At 46.1% G+C, this 27,686-nt stretch overlaps 2 protein-coding genes across 2 annotated transcripts; one reads left to right on the top strand and one right to left on the bottom strand.

The window, feature by feature from the left end:
- The first annotated feature begins 129 nt into the window (after window positions 1-129).
- Window positions 130-945, top strand: LOC119406609 (P2X purinoceptor 7). Its single transcript, XM_049420157.1, has 3 exons — window positions 130-305; window positions 515-721; window positions 789-945. Exons 1-3 carry the CDS (start codon window positions 130-132, stop codon window positions 943-945), a joined length of 540 nt encoding a protein of 179 aa, XP_049276114.1.
- Window positions 946-4,634: 3,689 nt separating this feature from the next.
- On the bottom strand, window positions 4,635-14,226 carry LOC119372223 (uncharacterized). Its single transcript, XM_037642703.2, has 8 exons — window positions 13,791-14,226; window positions 13,081-13,254; window positions 12,908-13,010; window positions 11,506-11,589; window positions 9,650-9,886; window positions 8,343-8,514; window positions 8,132-8,280; window positions 4,635-4,816 (listed from the first exon to the last, which is right to left on the bottom strand). The coding sequence occupies exons 2-8, from the start codon at window positions 13,228-13,230 to the stop codon at window positions 4,635-4,637; spliced, it is 1,077 nt and encodes a 358-aa protein (XP_037498631.2). The 5' UTR covers window positions 13,231-13,254; window positions 13,791-14,226.
- Between the last annotated feature and the right edge of the window lie 13,460 nt (window positions 14,227-27,686).

Genomic DNA, 27,686 nt, shown 5'->3' with positions numbered 1-27,686 from the left:
CCAGCGCAGTAGCCACCGGCGGGTCAGGCGCTGGGCCGCTGGCTCGTCTGATCGTCCATCTCCTGCGAGTGCCATCCGAACAGCGTGTGCAGCGTGTGTTTTGTTTCACGGCAGTTCGGACAGTTCAGAATGGACCCCGGCCTCGAAGAGCGGTTGCGCCGAATGAGCCGAGAGATGGGTTTTGACCCTTACAGTGATACGCCATTTCGCGATCCGGCGCTTCGTGCTGAGGGTGGCAGCAGTGATCCGCCTGATCCGCCACCACCAGACTCGCCGGATTTCCACGACGATGGCAACGATCACCGGTAAGTGTACATGAGCGAAGTAACCCTTTCTATTCGATACTTGCTCGTCCTCGCGGAGCTGTCGCGCGTACTCTGCCGTGTATGTAACTTCTCCGTTGTGCTTCATAACTGCAAGCGCTACAAACGAAATCGTCAGGACGTCTTTCATTTCGCGGTGTACGTGCGGCGTTCACGATCACGGTCGCTTACGCCTATTTTCGGCGATGCAGGTGTGACTGCGGGCTTTGTGGGCCAATGCCAACGGCCCTTGAGCAAGTGTGCTGCCGCGACATACCGGAGGTTGTTCGCGAAAGTCCGGACGGCTGCATCACACAGCACGAGGAGTTCCGAAGCGTGTGCCTAAGCTCCGCGGTGCTGCGCGCTCTGTATTGGGAGCTTCAGGAAAACGGCGTCGCGGTTGAAGGAGAAGTGCACAGGTAATACTGAAGTAAAAGACATGTTGAAGTTACAGTTCCAGCAGCGTCATCTTACGCTTTCTTCCAGGAAATATCGCTTCCTGGCGTACCGCTTTTTTACTCGGTGGATTTGGAAGAGGCTGGGGAGACGCAACAGAGTCGTGCTGCCTGCGTGCGTCGTCATCGCCATACGGAAGCAGTTCCCATCAGCCGAGTACGTGGGCTTCAGATATCCACCTCTGTAGACACGCTCAGGTGTGAGTTTTTTTACGTCATTACCTGATGTTTAATTGAATACTGCTTGTAGTTTAAACGACGCATAATTAATTTCCGCGTTCCGTTCCTTTTAAGCTGAATGTCTGTGCACGTTTTTCTTTTTGGCAGCGGACTTATGTAATCTTCTCGCGCTCCAAAATAATTCTGCTTCATGCATGATCTTCAATTTTCTCTTAAGATATTAGTTTTTAGGGCTAAACATTCAGATCTTTCTCTTCTGATCACAATCACAGACTATATTCATTAGTCATCAGTTTTGAAGTACACACACCATGGGCAATTACCAAACAGAAGTGTTATACACAGCAGACAAGTAAATTAAGTTGAACATATGTTTTCTGGACTTACCCAAACAAGGAACGAGGGACATATCACGAATACTCCCATCTAGTCGTTATGTCAAAATTGTGATGCTGTCTCAAGTAGATGTGGCTCTCCCACTCCATTCACTCTCTGTGCGCTGCTAGCCGTAGCACACACACGTGAAAATAGATTTGATGGCAGTTTCCACAAAGCAGTCATGGCAGCATCGTTGCCCGAGTGCCAGGAAGGGTTGCTGCGTTGCACAATTGTCAGCAGACTTCTATTGTGTCGTCTCGGTGGTTGCGCACTCTCTGATCGACCGAACATTCGATGTTGCCCCAGTCAAGTGTGCCTCTCTCACTCCATTCTCATTGGGCTCCCAGCCGTAGCCCACACACGTGAAAACATATTGAACGGCAGTTTCCACAAACCAATCATGGCAGCATCGTTGCCCGAGTGCAAGGAAGGGTTGCTGCGTTGCACAATTGTCAGCAGACTTCTATTGCGTCGTCTCGGTGGTTGCGCACTCTCTGATCGACCGAACATTCGATGTTGCCCCAGTCTAGTGTGCCTCTCTCACTCCATTCTCATTGGGCTCCCAGCCGTAGCCCACACACGTGAAAATATATTGGACGGCAGTTTCCACAAAGCAGTCATGGCAGCATCGTTGCCCGAGTGCCAGGAAGGGTGGCTGCGTTGCACAATTGTCAGCAGACTTCTATTGCGTCGTCTCGGTGGTTGCGCACTCTCTGATCGACCGAACATTTGATGTTGCCCCAGTCTAGTGTGCCTCTCTCACTCCATTCTCATTGGGCTCCCAGCCGTAGCCCACACACGTGAAAATATATTGGACGGCAGTTTCCACAAAGCAGTCATGGCAGCATCGTTGCCCGAGTGCCAGGAAGGGTGGCTGCGTTGCACAATTGTCAGCAGACTTCTATTGCGTCGTCTCGGTGGTTGCGCACTCTCTGCTCGACCGAACTATCGATGTTGACCCTGTGAAGTGTGCCTCTCTCACTCCATTCTCATTGGGCTGCCAGCCGTAGCCCACACACGTGAAAACATATTGAACGGCAGTTTCCACAAAGCAATCATGGCAGCATCATTGCCCGAGTGCCAGGAAGGGTTGCTGCTTTGCACAATTGTCAGCAGACTTCTATTGCGTCGTCTCGGTGGTTGCGCACTCTCTGATCGACCGATCATTCGATGTTGCCCCAGTCTAGTGTGCCTCTCTCACTCCATTCTCATTGGGCTCCCAGCCGTAGCCCACACACGTGAAAATATATTGGACGGCAGTTTCCACAAAGCAGTCATGGCAGCATCGTTGCCCGAGTGCCAGGAAGGGTGGCTGCGTTGCACAATTGTCAGCAGACTTCTATTGCGTCGTCTCGGTGGTTGCGCACTCTCTGCTCGACCGAACATTCGATGTTGCCCCTGTGAAGTGTGCCTCTCTCACTCCATTTTCATTGGGCTGCCAGCCGTAGCCCACACACGTGAAAATATATTGGACGGCAGTTTCGTCAATGCAGTCATGGCAGCATCGTTGCCCGAGTGCCAGGAAGGGTGGCTGTGTTGCACAATTGTCAGCAGACTTCTATTGCGTCGTCTCGGTGGTTGCGCACTCTCTGCTCGACCGAACTATCGATGTTGACCCTGTGAAGTGTGCCTCTCTCACTCCATTTTCATTGGGCTGCCAGCCGTAGCCCACATACGTGAAAATAGATTGGACGGCAGTTTCCACAAAGCAGTCATGGCAGCATCGTTGCCCGAGTGCCAGGAAGGGTGGCTGCGTTGCACAATTGTCAGCAGACTTCTATTGCGTCGTCTCGGTGGTTGCGCACTCTCTGCTCGACCGAACTATCGATGTTGACCCTGTGAAGTGTGCCTCTCTCACTCCATTTTCATTGGGCTGCCAGCCGTAGCCCACACACGTGAAAATAGATTGGACGGCAGTTTCCTCAATGCAGTCATGGCAGCATCGTTGCCCGAGTGCCAGGAAGGGTTGCTGCGTTGCACAATTGTCAGCAGACTTCTATTGCGTCGTCTCGGTGGTTGCGCACACTCTGCTCGACTGAACGTTCGATGTTGCCCCTGTGAAGTGTGCCTCTCACTCCATTTTCATTGGGCTGCCAGCCGTAGCCCACACACGTGAAAATAGATTGGACGGCAGTTTCCTCAATGCAGTCATGGCAGCATCGTTGCCCGATTGCCAGGAAGGGTTGCTGCGATGCACAAGTGTCAGCAGACTTCTATTGCGTCGTCTCGGTGGTTGCGCACTCTCTGCTCGACCGAACATTCGATGTTGCCCCTGTGAAGTGTGCCTCTCTCACTCCATTTTCATTGGGCTGCCAGCCGTAGCCCACACACGTGAAAATAGATTGGACGGCAGTTTCCTGAATGCAGTCATGGCAGCATCGTTGCCCGAGTGCCAGGAAGGGTTGCTGCGTTGCACAATTGTCAGCAGACTTCTATTGCGTCGTCTCGGTGGTTGCGCACACTCTGCTCGACTGAACGTTCGATGTTGCCCCTGTGAAGTGTGCCTCTCACTCCATTTTCACTGGGCTGCCAGCCGTAGTCCACACACGTGAAAATAGATTGGACGGCAGTTTCCTCAATGCAGTCATGGCAGCATCGTTGCCCGATTGCCAGGAAGGGTTGCTGCGATGCACAAGTGTCAGCAGACTTCTATTGCGTCGTCTCGGTGGTTGCGCACTCTCTGCTCGACCGAACATTCGATGTTGCCCCTGTGAAGTGTGCCTCTCTCACTCCATTTTCATTGGGCTGCCAGCCGTAGCCCACACACGTGAAAATAGATTGGATGGCAGTTTCCACAGAGCAGTCATGGCAGCATCGTTGCCCGAGTGCCAGGAAGGGTTGCTGCGTTGCACAATTGTCAGCAGACTTCTATTGCATCCTCTCCGTGGTTGACACTTTCTGATCGATTGACCATTTCGATGTTGCCCCAATCAAAGGTGCCCCTCTCACTCCATTCGCACAGTGGCTCTGTGGGCTGCCAGCCGTAGCCCACACATGTGAAAATAGATTTGACGGTAAGCTTTTGATGCTGTGCTAAATACATGTCACTGCAGGCACGGTGGTCTAGTGGTTATGGTGCTGGACTGCTGACCCGAAGGTTGCGGGATCGAATCCCGGCCGTGGTGGCCGCATTTTCGATGGAGGGGAAAATGCTTGAGGCACATGCACTTAGATTTAGGTGCATGTTAAAATACTCCAGGTGGTTGAAATTTATGGAGCCCTCCACTATGGCATCTCTCATAATAAAATTGTGGTTTTGGGACGGTGAACCCCAACCATCATCATCATAAATACATGTCAATGATTCAATGCAACTTTTTCATGAGGTCGATGGTGTGGGAAAGCGTGTGCGCCTCTGAGCAATGAGCTCCTCCTTTGATGGCCGTTCATAGGCCAGTGACATGTGGCACGGCGCAGCTTCTTCACTGCCTTGAAAGCTCTCCTTGTATGATGAGTGTTCGCAGAGGTCCAGGGCATGTTGCAACAGCTCTTCAACATATCCTGCATAGTGAAGAGAGACGAAATCACTATCGGGCCAGGACACATCACAGAAGTAATTACTGTATTTACACGATGGTAGGTCAGCCTACTTTATCAGAGGTTTAAATTCAAATTTGGGGGGTCAACTTACAACAAAAAATGAATGTAGTGCCACTGGTAACGGCGGCAAACATGAGAAGCATGCACACCGTGGCGTGGTTACGACATTATATTTCCCTTTAGGCTCTGCTTGTATCGTATGATTATTGCACACTAGTTCGGGAGAACTTTTTTTTTTGTTCTTTTTCAGTGATTACCAAGCCATTGTTTGCCATCAAGAGTGCCGCAGTCAGTTGGAAGTGTGGCTCTTCAATTAACAGTCAACACTCCTAACTAGGGATGTATGCCTTTTTTGAACTGTCATCACAAGCTGCGACAGCTAAAAGCTTGTCTGCAGTGGCGACGTCGCAGAAAGTTTCGGTCACCTTCAAGTCTTCTTATATGATGTTGATGAAAACTAGCAGATAATGAAGCCAAGGAAGGTATAGGGGACGTTAATTGTACTGTTTTAGGTGTACTGTAGTAATTGTGATAGTGATGTGAAGAAAGTGAAGTAGACGAAAAGACAACTTGCCGCCGGCAGGGAACGAATCTGCGACCTTCAAATCATGCGCCTGATGCTCTTACTGATTGAGCTACACTGCCGGTCGTCTCCTTGTCCACTTAATGGGTATTTATGTGCATGCAAACCTGGGAGTGTTAGTGCTGCTCATGGCCATGAGCGGCACTGACTTTCTTTTTTTTTTTGCCAGATGGCATCATGTAGCACATCAACGTTTAACAAGCCAGTGTCAGTGTCGTGAGGTGCAGAGTATAGCACTGGATTGCGCATGTCAACTTCAAAATTTATATAAACTGTCTTTCATGCTATAATCCCCGTTGAGATTTCATAGATGATATAAAGTCAAGTGCAACTATATCGAACTCGGTTAAATCGAATTATCCTTTATATCAAACTGTTTTCGAACTTGGCACTGCTTGAACGACACTGCTTTTAACAAGTGAATACATAGGAAAATCTACGATTAAATCGAACAAAAACAGCCAGAACACATGATATATCGAACAGGGCGAGACGTCCCAAGAAGTTGGCTTTTCATCACAAGAATTTCGTGTTACCTCACAGAAGGGGTCTTTTCCACAAACATTCGGGAGAGCAAGCGATGTGATTAGGACAGCGCCACACGCAGGCAAGTAGAAACTACCGCTTGTTATCACATGCTTTATTCCATGCTTTAGCCCATGATTTCTTGTCTTTGCGCCCGCTGGCCCATCCTGCTGGGTCACCGTTCGGTTCTTCACTCAAACTTAAAGAAAACAAGCCTTACGTCGCTGCTGCGTGTAGCGTCTCAAAAGCACGCTGAGTATGATACTCAAAAACATGGCCGACTCTAGGGCCAACATAGATTAGCGGCTTCCGGCACCCGACGAGTACGCACAGCTGCATATGAAGGTGTTCAGGTGCTATTCACATCGATATTGCATTTTCTCGCGTATAACCCACTTGCACATGCATATAACCCCGCATCACCAACTGCAAACCGCAGGATAATACAGAATGAAAAAGTTCACATATTTTTGTGAAGGTACCTTCCTTACATTATCAAGAAGCCAACTTGTGCACCGAAATCTGCCCCGGAAACGCAATAAGTTTTTCATAAGTTTTATATCGAATTATTTGATATATCGAACTAATTACCATTTTTTAGTGAGTGATATATTCGGGTTCGACTGTACGCATGTTCACGGGAAAACGGGATATGATTCTGCAGGCTATCTCAGCTGTGGAATATTGTGTCAATATAGCCCTATATTTTTTAATTGGTGTATTCATGTGGGAGGTAGTGGCCAAATACTGCACCAGGGTGGCCAATTCTTCTCTTGTGAGGGAGTGCATTACCGGCTGTGGTCACCGGTGAGGCCACAACCCAGGCCTCTTTATGCAATGCTGTCATCACACAAATTTATTTATTTCGTTTAACCTGGTGGGGAATGGTGCACCACCGTGATTCGAACCACGAACTTCTTGCATGCGAGGCTGATGCTACCTTTATGCCATCGCTGCATCCTACCCCTACAAGATAAAAACAGAACCTATGGTTACACCTCAGCAGTGCCTTATTATGAAGCAGTGCTTTCGATATGCTACACGTTGGAGAAAGCGCGTCCGTTATTGCCAAGGAGAAGGTGAAGTGGCTGTCACTGCTGAGCTATAGCAGTGTTGGTTCATTAGTGAGCCAACACCTTATGAATTGTTACAATCTGAATACAAATACCAAAAATGCACAGGCATATGGTGTCTTGGGGCACAGCTGCAGGCATCCTAATTTACTATTTGCTAAAGACACCTGTTGGGGGTGTGTGACAAGGGTTCTATCATTTTCTTGTCCCCAAACTGCAAACCTTGGGCAGCTTTGATAAACGGCTTTATTATGTACGTTCTGGACATAAGTACTGGTGGAAATTACCATGTGCAAATAATGACAATTCATAAGCAATGAGCCGTACTCAAGCAAGCTTCACAATTGAATTGGAAAACTTTCGTCGAAAGGAGCAGGCGAAGTGCTAATCCAGATAGCCCAACACTCTCAATAAGGCAAAGCTATGGCTCTGCTTTTCGAATTTTAAATTCTCAGAGCAGTGTCATGTGCTTTACCTCTTCATTAATTAAGAATGACTACATGTAATTGTTTACTGGCAAATGTAGCTTAATTACTGTGAGTGTTACCAAGTCAGAAAAGTAATTGCATACTAATTCAAAAACTAGCACAACTGTAATTAAATACATGCGATTCATTATCTGCAAGAGTTATCAGTGTGCACATGCTTCCATATACTGAGTGTTGCGCAGTTTCTGACATGCTGCAATCAGCTGGAAATGAGGATGCAAACTGGTGCAACGGCCCGATATTTGATATTCAAAATCATGTACAGGTGGTGTGGCAGCGCCAACAACTGATGGCAGTAGATGAGGTTCATCCTGATACTTTGTTGATGTCATGACCATGAGTGCCATTAGGTAACGATCCCAATGTTAAATGTTGTATGCATGTAAATATATACAGGAAAGTGAATGGTGAACATTTGCCACAGTATCATGCCTGGTTGTGCAATTTATCTGCAATGTGGATGCAGTGTGTTCCTCTCCAAGAGGTGGCAAGTCTTTTTTTTCATCCACTTTCAATTTTCATTAATTTAAATTTGTACACGAGTAGAATTATGAATGACCATCACTATGCTGCTGCTGTTGTAATTCAGTCCTGAAGTATTACATACCATAGCTAGGCTCCTCTTTGACTGCAGCAACAGTGAAGTGGCCTCGCCTCGCCTTAGAGGACTTGATTTTCCATCGCTCCTCTCCCTCCCGAGTAAGTGCTTGTTGCCGTCCAGCATTCTCATTGAAATGAAGGACAGCGAGCCATGTCCTAAGGGATAAGCGGTTTCAGTGTTAGTTTTTTGTCTGTTTTTAAGTAACAAAAATGAGTACCTTGCTTGCATGCCGTCTTCTGAGAAAGCATTAGATTTCGGGGCGAAGCAATTCAGCACATTGTGGAATGACTCCAATGAGAATGTTTGCACCTCGGGAGAGAGCCGGCGGATGTCTCGCAAGAGTAGAGGGTTGTCCACGATGGTCTTCAGTTGATGAAATGCAGGTGATGCTGGAACAGATATTTGAAAGTTCAAATTTTTTCACTGGCACAAAAGCTGCATAATGTCTTAGAGGTAGTCTATGAAAATGGTTATCTATGCCTGGCATCATGTGTAAACAGGCGTCTCTATCCATTTCTTCTCTAGGAATAAAGGCACACACTGTGTGTACCACTTTTTATGTGTTTGTATGAAAGGTTCGGAATCTCATCGTTTGAAGTACTAACATGGCTTGGCTTGCGTATCCGTAACTTTTCTTTTGTCTGCTCGCCCAAGGAGGTGCTTGCTAGAAGAATCTGAACTGTAGGAAAGCACATCCCAGCTAGAACAGAATGTTGAGATTGTGCGTATCCATGAATAGTGTTTTGCGTGTGATTTAAGTGTTCAGGGAGGGTGACCACCAGCCACGTCTGAATCACAGGGCGGCACACTTCAGTTATGTGAGGACGTGTGTACGTGGCTGGTGTTTTGTGCGTGGGCTACCTAATTGTTTGCCGATGAATGTGACCACCAGTAGTGCTTACAAAACCAAGTTGATCCCACACACCGTTAGACTGATTCAAGGACACGAGGCAAATGCTGAGCAGCTCCCAGGCAAGCAATGTTACTAACGTTACAGCCAGACACTGAAAGCAACCAGTCGCTGTGAAATCCTACCGGTGACGTCTCTAGGGCTTAGAGGGTCACCTACTAGCGGCACCAATGTAGCTGACTGTCACCGCGCCCCGCTTATGTCTGCAGACTTCAACTATCTTTTTCACTGATGCTGTATGGACATTTAGTTGACACAATATGGATAGGTTACAAATGCTGTTGCAGCAGCACGTCTGAATGGTGGTGCACCTGTTTGTAATGATTGTGACATTCATACTCGTTCTACCTTTATTGCAATGCAACTGTTACAATTAAACATACCATTAGCCTTGTTTCGATAATGCATTAAATTGTTCTTTGTTTACATAAGGCCCTAGTCTCCTTCATGCTTGTCACTGGTGCAAGCTAGGCACCAGATGTCAACCTCCTGTCACTTTGAAGGAGTGAGTGCTTCGACACTGAGTCGCAACATTCGCCTTTGTGTCTAAAATTGTAGTGTTCAAACAGTAAGGATAGCTGTGTTGGGCACAAATAAAAATTTGCAGTGCTCACTTGGGCTCATCCATTCCCTATCCTCAAGCTGGTCATGGAGGCATTTCTTGTAAGGACCATCGTGGCCATCATGTTTGTCACAAACATGGTTGAGTAAACTCCTCCACATGCTGACAACAAGGTCACCATCTCCTTGGCCCATTGCAGCAACCCAGTAAAGATGATTGATGATGCTTTGGATCCAAGGAGACAGAACTCGATGTTTGCGGCTGGCAGCTAGGAGCTTTTTCTTGAGGCCTAGAATGTAAGGTAGAAACTTATGACTAGAAGACATTTTTTTCAAGAAGCACAGTACAGGGCACGGTGGTAGAATAGGTTAGGTGTACCGATGCGCTGCCTCTGCCGCGCAGCCTCCCCGCCGAACACGGAGACGCGCTTCGCATTTTTTCCGACAGGCTGCGCTGGGTGTATCGAGTCTTCAGGTCAGCCGCTTCAACGGGGGCCGCGTCGCTTACAAAGCTGCATTTGCGACAACTCTTCAGCTGCTGGCCGTTCGTTTTTTATCAGGGTAACCGCACATATTAGTCTGATTTGAAAGCAAATGCACATCAAAAAAATTCAGTGGCAGCAGCCAACAGACGAAAACACATAGGAAATATAGCTTCTGCGAACAGCAATAATGAGTTTACAGGTGAACACGAATTTCAAAAATATTTTATCTGGTGCAAAAATAAGGCCACCGTGGCAAATTGGGTGAGGTCGCCGTGACGAACTGGGTTGATAATAATATCTGGTGTTTTACGTCCCAAAACCATGATATCATTATAAGAGACGCCGTAGTGGAGGGCTCCGCAAATTTTGACCATCTGGTAATCTTTAACGTGCACTGACATCACACAGTACACAGGCCTCCACTGAAATGAGACCGCCGCGGCCGGGATCGAACCCGCGACCTTCGGGTTATAAGCCGAACACCTTAGCCACTGACCTACCGTGGCGGACCCAGACTGGATTAGTCAAAAAGAAAGAGGTATTCCCTGAAAAAGAAAGCTGGGGCGAGGGGGGGAGGGAGGGGGGGTTGACGTTTCACTAAATGATGGTTGTCTGAAGAACGCAACACATTTGACAATGGTAGGTTAGAAATTCCTCGCATGGGTTGTCGTTGTGCATGCACCATATCGGATGGATTCAAGCAGCCACCTTTGCAACGTTTACACGTGCTGGCTGGCGCGTGGTAATGAAGGTTAACGACCAATCCATCCTGACTCACCATGTGCCAATCTGACTGTGCCTCTCGTTATTCGTCACAGACATGCTGTTTGTTGCAATAGCAGAAGTAGAACTTTGTGCCCTGCTCTGGGTGCACAAACGTGAAATGATCGTGCTCGTTCCCTTTCCGCGTCCTAACCATTTGCTTTCCAGTTTTTTCTTTCGGGAATGACAGGAATTGAGAGTGACACCATATTCCATGACGTCACTGTCTGACTCGTTAAAGGGACCCTGAAACGGTTTTTTGAAGTTTTGTCAGCGTTTAGGCAGGGGCATCCCCAAATCATTCGCACAAGAAGTTAAGCGACGCACTCTCTACCAAGGCCGCTACGGAATTTATATCTATACCCTCCTCCTCACCACTGCCTTGCACCCTCAACTCACAGACACCCTGACATCGCCAGCAATCGCAGCGCTCCCATGAGCGCACTCGACGGTTTGAGCTTCGCCCAGTCATGGCCTATGATATTGTGCGCCAACGGGTTGCGCGCAATGCATGCTAGAGGGAACAATTATAAGTTCAAAAGCATGTTTTCAAGAAGTAGATGTTACTCACGCATAAATAGCAACCTCCTTAGGTAATTTATCAGAATAGGCCAATTAGGTACATGCTCCATGCGATCTATTTAAACAGTATACATGCTTACCTTTACCCACGTGCCAAACATCATACCAGTGTGGCATGTTTGGCTTGTTCTTGCGGCAGTATTGCTTGACACCAGGATGTCGATCTGGGAAAACATTGATGTTTAGTAAGTCCCTTGGACCTCCTATCATAGGCACACACAGTGCTTTCTACAAGATGGATAAAACTATCTTGCAGCCTCCTCCCCTTGCATCCAACATTCCTTCTTGAAACATGCGTTTCTTAAGAATGATTTCTCATAAAGATACAGTAAAACCTCGGTGATACGGTCACAGCTCGTACGAATTTCGGGATGATACGAATTTTTCTGTGGTACCGGCCAAGGCCCGTTAGCCTGCAATGCATTGGAGTACGGTTGCTGCGAACCGATTTTCACGCCGTGACGTTTGATACGAACATACGCTAGGGCACAGGTACGAACAGGTGCTGCCCGCGCTGTTGCGGAGGACGCAGCAGTCGCGGCGGGTGCCGGCATGCGCGCTGCACGACCATCAACGGTGCGCCATTGCCTCTGAGGTTGTGCGCGTGTATCTTGGAGGCCTTTTTGTGCCTTCGCGTTTAGGTTACAGATGGAGTTGACGTCACGTATCTTTTTTTTTTTCCCCAGCGCGGTGACGCTTGCTGCTGTGCTAGAGACAGCATCGTCTTTGTGCTGTGTTAACACGTGCCTGCCACGTCGTTGCAAGCCATGTCCTCGTAATTAGACATTCTCACAAGACTGAAACTTGGGCTACGGTTTCATAATGAAGTCCCACGAAAGGTGGACGAAGACCCCAAGAGATGAAGTGGACGGTCTTGGAGAAGGGAGCTAGGCCTCGTAACGTACGGGCACACATGCCAACTCTCCGATTTGCACAGGAGACTGCTGAAATTTTAAGCAAACCTCCCGATTGTGCGGGAACGGCCGTAAAACTCCCAAAAAGCACCACCGCGATAAGAAAGTAACAGCAACAAAAGACAGCAATTGTAAAAATTCCACGTGCAAAGCGCTTCTTAAAGTCACTTTCACCGCAGTACTCTGGCGTCATGCAGAAAAGCGTAGTAGGATCAGGAAGGGGTTACTAGCGGGCACGGGTCACAACACATCTGGTTCACTATATTACACACGCGCCGTATATTTACGAGTACAAGTATGATCGTTGACATCTAAAAACTTTACTGGCAATTACTTAGAGCTGTTCATGACGTTAGTGCGGTTCTGAGAAGCACTCAATCAAAACACATGCCAAAATTATTTTGCCGCATACTAATTTTCCATGTTTTCTGGTGATACGAATTTGGGATGATTTTACGAATATTATTGGTAACCCCGCGAGATTCGTATCACCGAGGTTTTACTGTATATACATTTTAACTTCATGTTTCTTAGATTTACTAGCAAATTTTGCATAAACATATGGTACCTGTTGTCAGCGAGCATATGTTGATGCCTAGCTTTTCCACAGCAGTCAGGCACTTTGCAAGTCCATGCTTTTCCATAGAGACACTGTTGGGGACTTCAGGTGACTGTGAACAAAAGTGTAGCAAGTGGTTTCATTAGCATTTATACGATATACTAATAGTGCTGTAAGTTTACCTCTCCGACTTGCACCTGCTCAGTGTGTAAAATGCAGCCATTCTGCATGGCAAGCACACTGTACGTAAGATACTTGGCGCTATAGCCTGGAGAGTCACATCGCCCATCACCCGCCAGGTCAACTTGCAAGTCAGCAAGTGCATTCACCATGACTGCTTGTTTCTTGAGGAAAAGCTGGAAAGACAGGTTGCATAATGCATAGCTTCTTTTAGTATTTCACAGTGTAATAACAAGTATGTTTCACAACCACATGTATTCTGCCACTGCTACATTTTTGCCACCGCAGCAATTCATCAACTCAAGCTCGATTCATTCATGAGTATTTGCATTACACAGTAAGATAAAGAAGGCAGTATGCTAAAACTGTTTCTAAAGCTAGGATGGTTTCCAGATGACTTGTTTCTAAATTTAAATTTTAGCGTGCACAAATATGAAGCTTCTCTTTTGCATGGCAACCATAAAGTCAGATGGGCTCATTTGTACAAATTTTATACAAAATGATTTTGTGTTTTGAATTTAGATAACACTGAATAAGATATACAGAAGGAACCAATCGCTTTGCTCTGCAATGTGTAAATCTACCGCAAAATTGTTTCGAAAGATCAGGTTTGCTATTAATGCAAAAGCAGTATAAGCATTTCTGCTTACACTGCCTATTATGTGCATAAATCTTGCTCGGATTATATTCAGATGTTGATGAATAAGTGAACCTGTTTCACTGCAGGGAGCAAGTAGGCCCTCTGGTAATTGTAGAAGGTGCGCTCGGTGATGGTCTGTACACCAATGGAGTTGAGGCACCGGATCGTTGCAGCCACCACACAGCCCGAGTAGAGGATGCCAGCAGCCAGGAGAAGGTTGCCAGCTCCAGCTCCACTACCTTGAACAAGTGGCTGGCTTCTCCACCGAAGCTTGTGCTGCTGCTCACAGACTCCCTCTACAGTGACCAGAGTTCCCACTACGCTGAAGTTTAAGTTGCCTACTGCTTGGCCACAGACTGAGCAGTTGGCGAGCAGTTCTCGGAGGGAGCTCTCAAACACAATGAACTTTCGTTCCGCGTGAAGAGGCTCTTCCACCCCTGTTGGAACTGCAGTGCTCTCGTCTTGATGGGTACTGCATATGAATGACACCACAAAACATGTTAGTGCTTGTGTGTTCATCTGGCTACTTGGTATTGGATAATGCATGATGGCGCAAGTCACATGGCTTGGTTAGGTTAGGTTAGGTTAAGTTTTTACCGATGAACGACTACGTCTTTGTTGTCTGTAGCAAGTGTTGTGCTGCTAAGCACGTGGGTGAAGGAAAAGTTGAGGGAGCATTGCACAATGCGACAGAAAGAAAGGACATACAAAAAGCAGTGGCCCAGGCACGCACGTGCCAAGCTTCCTTTGGCCCCTATTTCCCTAATAGGGGAAGGCCTCCTAATTTTTTTAACATTAACACGAAATTGTTTTATGCCGGGGTCCACCAAGACTTGAGTGATGTATTTCTGTCACGAATATGACGATAAAATGAATGCTAACGGATGAGAAAGAAAAAACTATAAGAAAATGTTCAGCCTCTGGTAATCTAACCTATGACCTCTTGGTCCGCAACGATAAGTGCCCGGCGCGCTACCGACTTAGCCACTGAGGCAGATGCGCGACACACTACAAATGCGCCTTATATCTCTCACACATTCTCTCTCGCACAGTGCTCTCGGTTAGCAGTGCGCGGTGGTGCCACCATCTGTGAGCGGTGAAGAGAAGTATTGCGGCATGACACTTACTAGCGCCGATAGAGAATGATTCAGCGACGACGCTGTTACAGCGTGGCCTCCACGCAACATACCGGCGCACACTCTTGGAGGCCATAGTTAAAGCACCTCGATACCAGCGAAAAACACTGGCTGCGGTAGCATCAGGGAGTAGCCCTACACACAGTTAGGATCCTTGCCTTTCACTTTGTGTTAGCGTGTGACAGCTCGTTGTCGGAATAGTGCAGCTTCCACATGCAGCAGCGGTGTTGCTCCGCCGCCGACTGCTTCCAGTGCGATAGCACTGACTGATAAATCTGCAGAAAAGCAGTGATGTCGACGTGCGAATGTCCTGCCTTGGTGGAGCGAGACAGATGCCAGCAGGACGTGGAACGCCTGCTCATGTTCGTGGCTCAAGCTATGAACCTCTGCCTCCCGTATAGCTGTGAAGTGTCACTGCACAGCTACTGTGAAGTGACACTTCTTCTGTGAAGACACTACTTCTGTGAAGACACGTTTCACTTTCGTGTTATACCGATTCCTATGAAGGAGGGATCAGTCATGTTTTTTTTTACTGACACAATGTAAAGTTTTCTAATACCCGTGACACACGGGCATGTTTGAAAGGCCATTGAGCCGATGGCCATCGAAACGCTACAACTCCATCGAACTCGATGGAGTTCTCGCTCGCGTTGCCACACGACGGTTTTCAATGGCCGTTGACTGATTCAGGTGTTTCTCGCAAACATTTTGTGGCGCTGCTAATCTTATTTTCGTTTTCATGTCGTCGTAAGTGAACTAAAATAAATCCACTTCAAAGCACACATTTGTGCGTTGTCTTGTTCTGAAATATATAAAAAAAATGTTTATACGTAATTATAAGTGCATTATTAGTTATAAGCAGAGTTGGTTATAAGTTTGCTGAACAGCGAAACTGTGGATACGTTATAACCGCTTTACCCGTCCGGCTGCTTTTCCGGGTTTGCGAAGTTTACCACGTAGTTTTGCCTGGTTTTGCGGTTGCGTGTATTCATTTCGTTTCATTGGTTTCATTACGTGCCTGTTCCGCCATCATGAGTGACCGTGAAACAGATGACAAGGCCGCTATGGTGTTCTACGCGGCTGCGATCATGCAGCTTGATGCTGGGATCGAAGCGGCGAAAGAGGAAGCCGACGCCATTGAGAATGAGCTGTTGCTCGTGAACAATTTTTGCTGACGACTATGGATGCGGTGACAGAACGAAGCGTGAAATCACACAAATACTTTAGTAAATAAGTTACAACGCCCACGCACACTACTTTTAATGCATACTCGTTAAATTTTTCCTTTTCTAATCATGAGTACGAGCACACTGGGAACGAGAGGGCGCGGTGACGCTGTTTCCGCTTCCGCCGCTCGATGGCCGTCGAAGTTTCAATGGAGTTGTGGAGTGCTCCGTCGACTCGATGGGCCACTGACTCAATGGCCTTCGAAACTGCCCGTGTGGCAGCGCGTGCATCCCCGTTGAGTCAATGGACCATCGGTTAAATGGCCTTCGAAACGCTCGTGTGACACGGGTATAAGTGTCTCTTAACGCCATGGATCGCCCTTGCTGCATTTCGCCTTGTGACAAATCTAGTGATTAGTGCTACTGCAAGGCAACCTGCCAGAGGAGTTGCTGTGGTGCATCAGTACAGTGAGCACTGGGATATCAAATAAGTGCCACGATCCACACATGTGCAGCCATAACTTCACCTCCAAAGATACCACTACAATTCCCATGTTTATTTTTATTGCTTATGGATCTCGAATAGCTCAACTTTGTCCGAATACTTCTTGGTCTTTGCTGATTATCAGTGCACTGGAGAAAATTCGACTGGCCGATATAGGTAGTATCTTTGCAGCATAGGGCTCAACTATAATGTTCACAATATGCTACAGTTCAACTGCGCACTAGCGACAGTTGCGTGCTCGATGAGTTTAGGAGTGCTAGAAAGCCTGCAGCCCTTAGCACTCTTGATGGAAGGTGCGTACCTTAATTTACGGTGTTAATGATTACATTATGCTGTAGCACAAATGCTAATGCAGTTTTAATAAACCATTGCAGGAACCCTTCAAGTGTGTTTCTCCACAGCCAGCTTAGAGAAAGTAATTGGCATACTCCATTTCAATATTGGTAGGAAATGCTGCAGAGGTATGCTCTTGCAAACTCTCACTCCATGAGCTTAGTATAGAATTGATTGGCAATGTCTTATATGGAATAACTTATGTATTAGCACAGTAATCATGTATAAATAGTGTCACATGAAATCATTTTACTGTTTGTTGCTTAGTATAGAATTGATTGGCAATGTCTTATATGGAATAACTTATGTATTAGCACAGTAATAATGTATAAATAGTGTCACATGAAATCATTTTACTGTTTGTTCGTGTCCACTATGCAACTGCTTTGATAGCTGGCAGCCCATTGGGGATGCTGTGCAGAACACAATTGTGCCAATGTGTCCCTTGTTATTTGGTCCACATCTGAAAACCTGTGCAGTATGTGCTTGTAATAAACGAAAGCGTTCATCATGAACTTCCTGTGCTTTCTTGTGAAATCTTGTGAAATGTCACTGCTTTCTGCCAAGCCACCCTGAAGGGCTCACTTCCAGTCAGGCATAGCTTTTAGCATAATTGCTGTGCTAGTCTTGCAACTGGGCCTAAGCGTACTGACTGTAGGGGAATGCGGCTTCTTATGCTCTTCGTTATCTTGCTAGAAATTGTGGCAACATGTCAGAGCACTGCTGTGTTATAGTGCATCACGATTGCAAATGAGCACTAACAGTGATCAATGCATGAAGAGACTCTGTAAATGCTGCTTATACAAGCTCTCATGTGCTTCATTATAAAAAGCTGCAGCTCTGCCTGTAATGCACGGAAGTGTCTCAGCAGGCTTCCCAGGGGAACAGAACTGCCTCACATTTGTATTGTTTGGAAACGCACAGGTAGGAAAAATGAGCATGGACTGAAGGATGGAGCATATGTGTTCTGGCAAAGATACATGGAACTGTCGTGAACTGCTCTGCAGTAAAATGTTTAAGGGAACTAAGGGCCTCAATTTTTTTTGTTACAAACATGAAAAGTGCACACAAAATGCAAGAGAATAACCATCTCAAGTGTTGCTTTCAGTATGTCTGAGTAGTTTGTGAATCTACATGCCCATTACATGTTAAAGATCACTCACTGCTAGGCATCTGAAATTGTCCAAGAGTTAAATTTTGTTGTTAGTCCACGATAGAATACTGCATGTAATACCTGCAGAAACTCTCGCTGAATGATGGTAAGTAGGTAACGTCAACTTCAGCGGCTGGCTTCTCTTCATCAGCAGTGAAGGAGTCATCTATTGGGACAGGTGTCGAACCACGAAGAGGCCTGAAATCTGCAGGGAGCTGTGGCACTGGGGCAACATCTGCAGCTGCTACCAGTGCTGTAGCTGCTACTGGTGCTTCATGTGGTGCAGCACTGCACTCTGTCTGTGTCTTGGTGGAAACCAGCATCTTCAGGCCCATGTGCACCTGTGTAGCTGGGATGGTAATGATACACGCAAATAAGTAAAACCTCCTGGATTGGCGTCATGCCCAATTGTTCATCAATAACCTGCATTATTTCCTGCTACCTTTTTTTTACAGCTTACATGTGAATCCTGGCATTGAACTACTGTACATTTTCTGCTTCAGATGCGCATTCTTTTTTAATTGTTTGGTCAACTTACCAACGGACTGGCATTCCACTGTTGTCTGAGTTGCCACTGTTCTCATGCCCGCCTTGCGCACAGTTTTCTGCGTGGTTCTCTGAATATGAGGTGATAAGAATAAACATACCATGTTACACCAGCATTTTTTTAACTATATATTTTATACATCAAGCTGTATCTTCCTGGCCATGTGGTATTAAAATCACTATATGCAAAGTGGCTCGTGTTTGTTTTAAACAACTACCTGCTTAGGGATATTAAAAAGCTTCTGGTGTTTATGATAACTTTCCTGGTGCCACGTTATGTTTCAAAGAACACAAAATATTTTCTCACCTCTAAGGTGGAAGCCGTAGAAGTTGAACTGCCTTCTCCTGGATCAGCTTGTTGGACAGCGTGCGGCTGCATAAGAAAGATATTACTGAATTATTTTCCATAATACGTACCGATGCTATACAATACTTTTAGGAGAACTTCTTCTTGGCCTAGTTGGTATTGCTTGCTGTATGACATACTGCTGCTAGTAAAAAAATTCGGCAGATCCCACGCGTTGTGGGAATCGGTTTCATGTGAAGCAGTCAGCGAGTACTTCTATGCTGAATTTTATGGCTTTGAGCCAAGCGTTACGAGGTGGATCGACGTGTTTTTGTAATTGTGGTAGCTGTGTGCACACCGTGGGCTTACGAAGCACGTCTAGAACACTGGCGTTTGAAGGGTAACTTATGGTGCGACGTAATGTCAGCCCTCACGTTAGAGTACATACGTCAGTATTATAGAAACTAAGTGCACATTATGGTGCAGTCATGTGAATGTGTACACGTAGCTTTCGTTAATGTATTCCACCGCGGTCGAGCAATGCTTCAATATAGCTGGCTGAATCATAGGAATACAAATGCAATGTTTATTAGACTGCTATAAAATTGGAGCCGACACTGGAACCACAGATGTTAACATGATATGACGCCTGTATCGTAGAGGTACATACCCAGTGTTTATTGCTTTCTGGTAAAATTAGATAGCCAGCACCACAAACGCAACTGACGTTGCACCGACATCACACCTGCATAGGCTGTTTTTCCAAACCAGTTTACAGACCTGGCGTGGCTCTGTGGCAGAATATCTGATTGCCATGCAGAATGCTTGGGTTCGATTCCTGCTGGGATCCTAATTCTTATTCTTTTCATCCATCGGGTCAACACTGCCGATGTCGGTTTTAGATGCGAAGCAGCTTTTGCGCTGGGCTGTGTCCGTAGTTCCATTGGCGACTGTCCCACCTAGCACAGCCATCTGAGCGCGCGCTGATACAATACTTTTACACTAACCTTTTTGCAGTGCCAATGTACACAAACAGAGCAGGACTAACCTGGCTGGCAGAAGGTTCCAAGGCAGTGCCATGATCTGTGGCACTTTTCTGGGGCAGTGTGTGATGCTGAAAAAAAAAGCGATTTATTTTACTACAAATATAATGGATGACAATGGTTTTGAGTGTTGTCTTTTGCATTCCTATTGGCACATTGTATGCAGAATAATTTCCATATTCCCGGCATGAATTATTTTACGTAATAAAAGCATGTTGGGGCCAAGAAATCTTGCATAAAATTATTTTGGCGTTTTCAATTCTTTTATATCCCAGAGGGAACAAGCACGTTAACTCTGTGTGGAGTTCTGCTAATCAGCAGTTTTTTTTTCTTCGATGAACAAGTTCACTTTGCTAGATGTAAAGCTAACATTTCATTACACTGCTTTGATTTGCTGTCATACGGTCAATGGTACTGATGAAATGGGAAATGTTCAAAGCTGGGTGATTTTGTATATAACAGCTTGGGCTGCTCGTGCAACTATGACACAAACGAATGGAGTTTTGCAGCTAAACAATCTGTTAATTAACTAAGAGCCACTGCAGTGTAAACATCTCTCAGCTTGTTCAATATCCCACAGCTTATGCTGTAATGTAAAGCAACATGCTGACAATCGCCCCCTTGAGGTGCGATAATCTTTTTAAATGCATTTTCCCCCAGCAAGGTCAATGAATCGAACCAACATCAAACAACTTAGTATTGTAGTTAATGTTGTTTTGTTGATAACACTAAAAATTGCACTCGACATGCATTATCTTGTAAGGCTGCCTTTACACAAGCACATGCATACATTTGCACCTGTATGATTTATTTTGGCCGAACTAGTAAAATGATAAGCGTATCCCTACCGCCAAATAAATAAATAAATAAACGTAAAAGACTATGCGCTACCGGAGAAACATAAGCTTGACCACACTTTAGACGGCGAGCACTGCGAGACGATTTTCTAGCGTGCTGTGCTATTACTATTCGGTATGATTGCAACACAAGCAATCGGGCCGTATCATATCAACGTCGTCGCGCACGAGTTGCACTATTGCGGGGTTTTATTTGAGCTCAATATATGCGACACCGCATACCGCACACTTGAACCAGGGATTTCCAGCTGACCCTACGACGTACACACTTGTGCAGTGGTTTCAAATGCATTGTTCTGAATTCACATGCACCCTGTCATTTTCTAATCTGTGCTGGAAATCGCAAAGCGGCGAGGGGCAATCTGTGTACATATAATTATTGCGAAACTGGCCACATTACATTGAAGAGACGGAGTCGTTATAGTTATAATTAACGAGATTACATGGAATTTTGTGAGTGCCCACATGCGAACCGCGCACTATGCACACACAGCACACGATCTGGATCGATTGTGAACTTACCTTTCCACCGGGAAGGAACAAAGACGGCAGTGCGTCGGCTTTGAGGGGATGCCTCTTCAGATCGAGGCCGAATCTCTGCATGAACACGGAACTGAGCTCGTAGTCTTCCGGCTTAAAGTGGCGACCGCAAACGCGTATGTCCTGCCGTCGATCTGATACAGAGAGCCCGATGCGCTGCAGCCACTCGGCGCGCCTGCTGCCTTCCAAAGGCACACGGTGTCTTATTTTCACCTGTCGCCAATCGCTGGACTTGCAGCCCACAACGCAGCAAGGGCGATTCATGATGTGAGACAAAAATCACGCGATACACACTGGTCGCGCAGCTGAGCTGCGGCGGCACGCGAGCACGGGCCGCCACCGCAGGAGGGAAAGCGTACACCAGAGATTGTCTTACGCATACACAAAAGCACAGTGCAAGAAATGATACGCAAAGTAAGGTTCGCGGCACAGAGTTTATGCTACGTGCGGGTGCGGATGCGTGAGAATGTAAACACAGCTTGGGCTTGCGAGTTCCGACGCTCACCACAACGTAAACACTGAGCGTGTGGTATCACATGCAGACGACGTTCGCTGTGCGCCGGAAGTCCTGAAGTGTAGTCGTAAATTGCTATTGTATTCGCTTTATTAGTGACTGGTTTTTAACCAAAACAAATTATAAAGAGTTTCAAAGATCACAAACAACATTTGTTCGCAGTTATGTCGAAAAAAATTGCCTGTGACGTGTACTGTGGATCCAATCAGATCAGCCGCCTGCGTGACGTCGCGCTTCCAAATACGACACGCATTGGAACTGGGCGGGTTGAAAACGCGTTTGGCTGAGCCGCTGTGATCGGTGGCGATTCGCAGCTTTAAAGCCTTGTAATAAATTACACAGTTTACGCACAGAGCTTAAATTGGTCTGTAAATGATCTTAGGACTTGCTCTACCGGCCCGATGTGTTTGTACAAAATCGTCAAAACCGTTTCAGGGTTTAAGGGGACACTAAAGAGCAAAACGATTTTTCTTGCATTAGTAAAGTAGTCTTCCACGATACCAAAAACACCACACTTTCTGCGCGAAGACGCTTAATAAGCGAGAAAACGCGCAAAATGAAAATGCAGGTGGCGACGCCACCTTGGAATTCCCGCACCATTTGCCGTGACGTCAGATTTTTGACGGCGCCTGCTTGGGCCTACGTAGGTCCTAATTGGTTAAATCGAAGTACATTATCCACTGAGGGGGCCAGAGACTTGACATAACGAGTTTGTGGAAATTTCGTCGAGCCAGTGGCGCCAGAATACGTTAAATGCTCTTTGAAGTCTTTTACGTCACGAAATACAAAGTTCGGCGCGAAATTTAAAAATGAAATTTTGAACTTGGTTTTCTCCTCTAATAAAAAACCTATGGTGGTGAAATAAACCACACTAGAGTTCACCGAGCACACTTTATCAATCTATACCAATTCATGGTTTCTCTTTAGTGTCCCTTCAAAGTTCCGTTCATCACGGGCACCTTGCTTGATGTTAACGCGTGCTCGCAAATGGAGCACAACATGAATTCACTCTAGTTGCTGTTGCTGATACTCGTCCCGAACTCTTTTTGGAGTACGCCACGCGAGTTCATCGCGCGTCTGCAGAACCTTGTTCCCCGACGCCATTACGTGATTGCTGAGAGAGTGTAAGGGGGAGAGGCCACAGCGTCTTACCCAGCCCCTTCCACAGGCCCTAACGCGCTAGCTCGTGCCAGCGCGTTCTTACTAGGATACAACGCGTTGGTTCATGGCGCGTCTCCAGGAGGAATCAACTTTATTTACACATATGGTGCGGTCCTCAGGGTGGCTCCACGTGGGCAGCGACCCTTACGGCTCAGGCAGCAATAGCTGTGGTCGATGACAAGCTGAGAAGAAAAAGTAAACTGTACCGTTGTCCATTTGTATTATGCGCGTCGAACTACGGCCGCTCTTTACCATGACGTAGTGGATAAGACGAAGCAATGAAAAATGCAACATGGCGCCGTTCGCAACGAGAGGCGAGGTACCGCTGCATCGAGACCGAGATTCGTCATTTCAAATTTCCTGCGGTGTTTGTTTCTTCCAGAAGAAGCTCTTTCCGACTGTTATCCGCACGTACTCAGCATCACCCTCGGCGGTCGCCATTCAATGCAGTAGAAGCCTTGTGACTGAACAGCGTTTCAAGTGCACCGAAGCGGCAGCAGCTCGGAGTGTTTTACAACGCTTTAGCGCGTTCCGTCGTTGCGGCAGCGTCAAGTTGCAACACGGCGTGTGTCCCCTCCATTGCTCGGATACACCAAGCTTATCGCCTGAGGGTCACCACATCGGCGATTGTCGTCGCGTTCGTTCGTGTGCAGTGAGGTGAAAGTCAAGTCGGAATGTGCGCGCCTGTGTACGGTTTACCGCCCGCAAATGCCGTGGCATTAGCAATGCCACATGTCCGTGTGTGTGTGTGTGTGTGTTACTTGGAGCTCGCAACGTGGGAATCTTGGTGATCTATTGTTATATGCGCCGTGTGGTGCGCTTATATGAGTGACCTATGTAGGGACGAAGCGTGAGAGAAAGAAAGCCACCAACATAACCCGTTAGCGCAACACAATGTGAATGTAAACAAACCTGGTGTGGATAATATGCAGGGGTGTGTGCATTATATGAAGATAATTGTGGTTAGACGGTGCGTGTGTGATTATGTGACGTGTGCCTACTAGGGCAGTTGCGTTGTCTCAACGGAATTAAGTTGCACAAGCCCAGAATGATGCGCTGGGTTGATGTGCGCGTCGCGTAAGTCTCACACTCGATGCACGAACGCCTTGCAATGAAAAACACCGTGCGATGTAGTCGTCTTCAAAGCGCCAAATAATGCACGCCACATAATATCGCTGTGACGCAGGAACTTTCGATTGTATGGATCATGATCGTAACTGAAGTGACGCAGCTAAAACTATTATTGAGTGAAAAAGAAAGCTTTTGTTGTTAATGGTGTTGCATCATACTTCACGATATCATATTTGGAATTCTTGCTTTTGTCTAACATGCGTTTTTTTGCATTTCTCCTGTATTGTGTGCATGTAACCTTGTAGAGAAGTCATCTTGTCGACCACTGCATGACATGCCCGAATTGTGAACCACGTTTCCGATGCGCAAAAATTGTAGGCAGAAGCAGACAAAAAGCGGCCTGTGAAACGTTGGAAGCATTTTTAATCGGAAAAGCAGGGGAGGAGTGTGTCAGCGACACTTTCCTTGCGCTGTGTAAAGATGAAATTCATTTTCTTTCGCGACATGTTTGATTGTTTACGAGGATTGTTTTGACGATGCGCCTGCGCAGCCAGTTGGTATATATTCCTGGAGAGCTGCCTTCAATAAATCAGTTCTTAGTTTTTTGCGCCTGTGCTCGTCTGGTGTTCTCATGTGTTGTGTTGTGTGGTGTTGCGCTTCTAACGATGGTTTCCATGCATGTATTACGCAGTGATAATTTGTTCGCATTAAACTATAGTAGGCTCTCGTGAAACTTTTAGTCCGTCGACCCTTTTTTTTAAACGCTTATCCCTTCTTGTGAAGCCTCGCCCCCTCATTATGCTTCACGAACAAATGAGGAGAGGTGAGGCGGAGAGGTGGGGCTTGATAATAGACGAAAGGAGTGTACTTACTGATTGTTTCAACCTATGTATACATTTATGTGTTTTCCTTTTATTTCCTGGAGGATGCACGTGTTCTTTGTATGTCCGAGTGTATACGCGGGGTCTTTTGGCTACTCATTTGATTTTATTTTTACCTTATTTATTTTTTTTCTCTCTACCTGCTTGGAGGTCGATGCTATAAATGCGCATCGAAGCCTCGTAAACATTGGCTTGATAAAGATCAGTATCCGATCGAAACGTTGACATATAAACTGTTTTTTTAGAAGCCTATATCATGTTCGTATTATTGCGATAACAATTGTATGGACAGTCTCGGCTAATTTTTGTCGTCCTCGTCGCCGCCGTCATGCACCGTATATACATATATATATATATATATATATATATATATATATATATATATATATATATGTATGTATGTATGTATATATATATATATATATATATATATATATATATATATATATATATATATATATATATATATATATATGTATATGTATATATATATATGTATAGATATATATATAAAGACAAAGGAAATAATTCAGAAAAACTCTCTGACGCGGGAAATCGAACGGGTGGCCTCTCGCTTCCCAGCGCCCGGCGTTAGAGGTTAGGCCACGAACAGCAACGTGTTTCAGCCTGCTAACGGCGAGCTATTTATGTACACCATTTACTTCAGCATGCTTTCTTAGTCACCACATAGATGACGCGATGTGTGCGCGATGTGTGCGCGTGGTGTGCTTGAAAGATCGTCGTCCCGCTTCTGCGAACGCCGTTGCTCTTCGGCCTCCAGGGCGTGGTCGCCTTCGTGCGCTTATCTCGAGAAAAGAAGGGGGCGGCGGGGGGGGTGGAGCGGGGGGTTGTATGTCTTGTGCTTTCGCCGCGATGTCCGCGCTGAAGTCACAGAGCGTACGAAGGTCACTTCGCTCGCTGCAGCGGCCGCGTTTGCGAAAGGAGCGTGCTGTTCAAACAGAAATAAGTAACAACTGTGACAGTTCGCGCTCGTCCTGTGTGTACCTGTTCGTTTGTTTCGTGCGTCCTGCTTTATGTTTGAGCAGTGCGCTTCAGGTGTCGAGCTGTGACGCATGATAGTTCGCGCTCGTCCTGTGTGCGTTCTTTTCGTGCGCCCTTTGGTCTCGAGCTACGCGCTGGTAATTTCGAGCTGTTTTCCGTTCTTCGCGTTACATTCCAATTTATTGCTATCATATTCATTGCTTCGCCGTTTGCGGCGAAACTGTGATTTTTTTGTTTTATGGCAACTGAAGGCAGCCTCTTCACAATTTCCGCGTATATATATATATATATATATATATATATATATATATATATATATATATATATATATATATATATATATATATATATATATATATATATATATATATATATATATACATACTTAAGGGTTGGGGCCCCTCTTCCAGCAAAAGTGGGCCCCAATGCTGCAATGCCTATTGGGGCGATGCTGGTATGAATAATAACAAACTTGGATATTCAAGGGCTTAAAGGGACACTAAAGAGAAACAATTAATTGGTTTAGATTGATAAAGTGTGCTCGGAGAACTCTTGTGTAGTTCATTTCACCACCATAGGTTTATTATTAGAGGAGAAAACCAAGTTCAAAGATTCATTTTTAAATTTCGCGCCGAACTTTGTAGTTCGTGACGTAAAAGATTTCAAAGAGCATTTGACGTATTTTGGCGCCACTGGCTCGACGAAATTTCCACACACTCGTTATGTCAAGTCTCTGCCTCCCTCAGAGGACAATGTACTTCGATTTAACCGATTAGGAACTACGTAGGCCCAAGCAGGCGCCGTCAAAAATATGTGACGCCACGTCAAATGGTGCGGGAATTCCATGGTGGAGTCGCCACCTGTATTTTCTTTTTGCGCGTTTTCTCGCTTATTAAGCGTCTTCTCGCAGCAAGCGTAGTGTTTTTGGTATCGTGGAAGACTACTTTACTAAAGCGAGAAAAATCGTTTTGCTCTTTAGTGTCCCTTTAAGGGATCGTGGGAACGCTAGTTCAAGTGGTCGAAGCGAGAAACAATCCCACGTAACGCCTTTAGTCAACGCCACTTTGTACGGGTACATCTCCTTGGCGTGAACGTAACGGCAACACACGCAATGACCCCTACAGTTAAACAGCATGTGCGCTTCACTCTTTTATTTCGTTGAAACAAGACGTGAAATGAAGCCGTTTACCTCAAACACGATAACAAGCGCGGCGACTAGAGACGCAAATGCGGTATTTACGGCAACGCGAGAGTCGAAATTCACGGAGGCAATCTCAGACCACCTCGCCATGCTTCGCTTTGAGTCACAGTTGCCATAGTTACAGCAGACGGTAAGGAAACTGGCGGCTAAAGTTTCGTAACAAAATTTACAAACGACCTCATTAAATGTGATTAATGTCACTGTTTTGTTTTATGAAATGGTAAAAAAAAGAGTCCTTTATTTTAAATTTGACGTTAAATCTGGCATTCTTTGTTTTAATACCTAAATAGGTAATTCGCAGAAATATCACCTTCGAGATGTACATTACATCTTCGTAGACTCCGAGGTAATCGCGGCGGGAGGTGCGGTTTAAAGAACAGATATATTGGTAAGCTGACGCTGAAGTCCGTGCCTTCCCATTTTTACAGCGAAAGCTGTTATGAGATCATTTCACCGGCCGTTTTTGGCGCCGTAGTTGTCCGCCGCCGCCGCCGCCGGTGCCCGTAACCAGTATCGATCGAAATAAGAAAAAATACTAAATAAGAAAAAAATTCCAGGATGGAACGAGGTTCG

Source organism: Rhipicephalus sanguineus, chromosome 10, assembly GCF_013339695.2.
Source record: "Rhipicephalus sanguineus isolate Rsan-2018 chromosome 10, BIME_Rsan_1.4, whole genome shotgun sequence".
Taxonomy (NCBI): Eukaryota; Metazoa; Arthropoda; class Arachnida; order Ixodida; family Ixodidae; genus Rhipicephalus; species Rhipicephalus sanguineus.
This window is presented reverse-complemented; position numbering and strand designations above follow the sequence as displayed.

Bases quoted from the DNA above. Each gene is read 5' to 3' on its own strand.
- LOC119406609 (XM_049420157.1), top strand. From the start codon at position 130: ATGGACCCCGGCCTCGAAGAGCGGTTGCGCCGAATGAGCCGAGAGATG. The intron at 306-514 runs GTAAGTGTACAT...TCGGCGATGCAG, and splicing joins GACGATGGCAACGATCACCG to GTGTGACTGCGGGCTTTGTG. The intron at 722-788 runs GTAATACTGAAG...GCTTTCTTCCAG, and splicing joins GTTGAAGGAGAAGTGCACAG to GAAATATCGCTTCCTGGCGT.
- LOC119372223 (XM_037642703.2), bottom strand. From the start codon at position 13,230: ATGGTGAATGCACTTGCTGACTTGCAAGTTGACCTGGCGGGTGATGGG. The intron at 11,590-12,907 runs GTACCATATGTT...ATGTTTTCCCAG, and splicing joins CATATGCTCGCTGACAACAG to ATCGACATCCTGGTGTCAAG. The intron at 8,281-8,342 runs GTACTCATTTTT...CTTATCCCTTAG, and splicing joins GAAGACGGCATGCAAGCAAG to GACATGGCTCGCTGTCCTTC.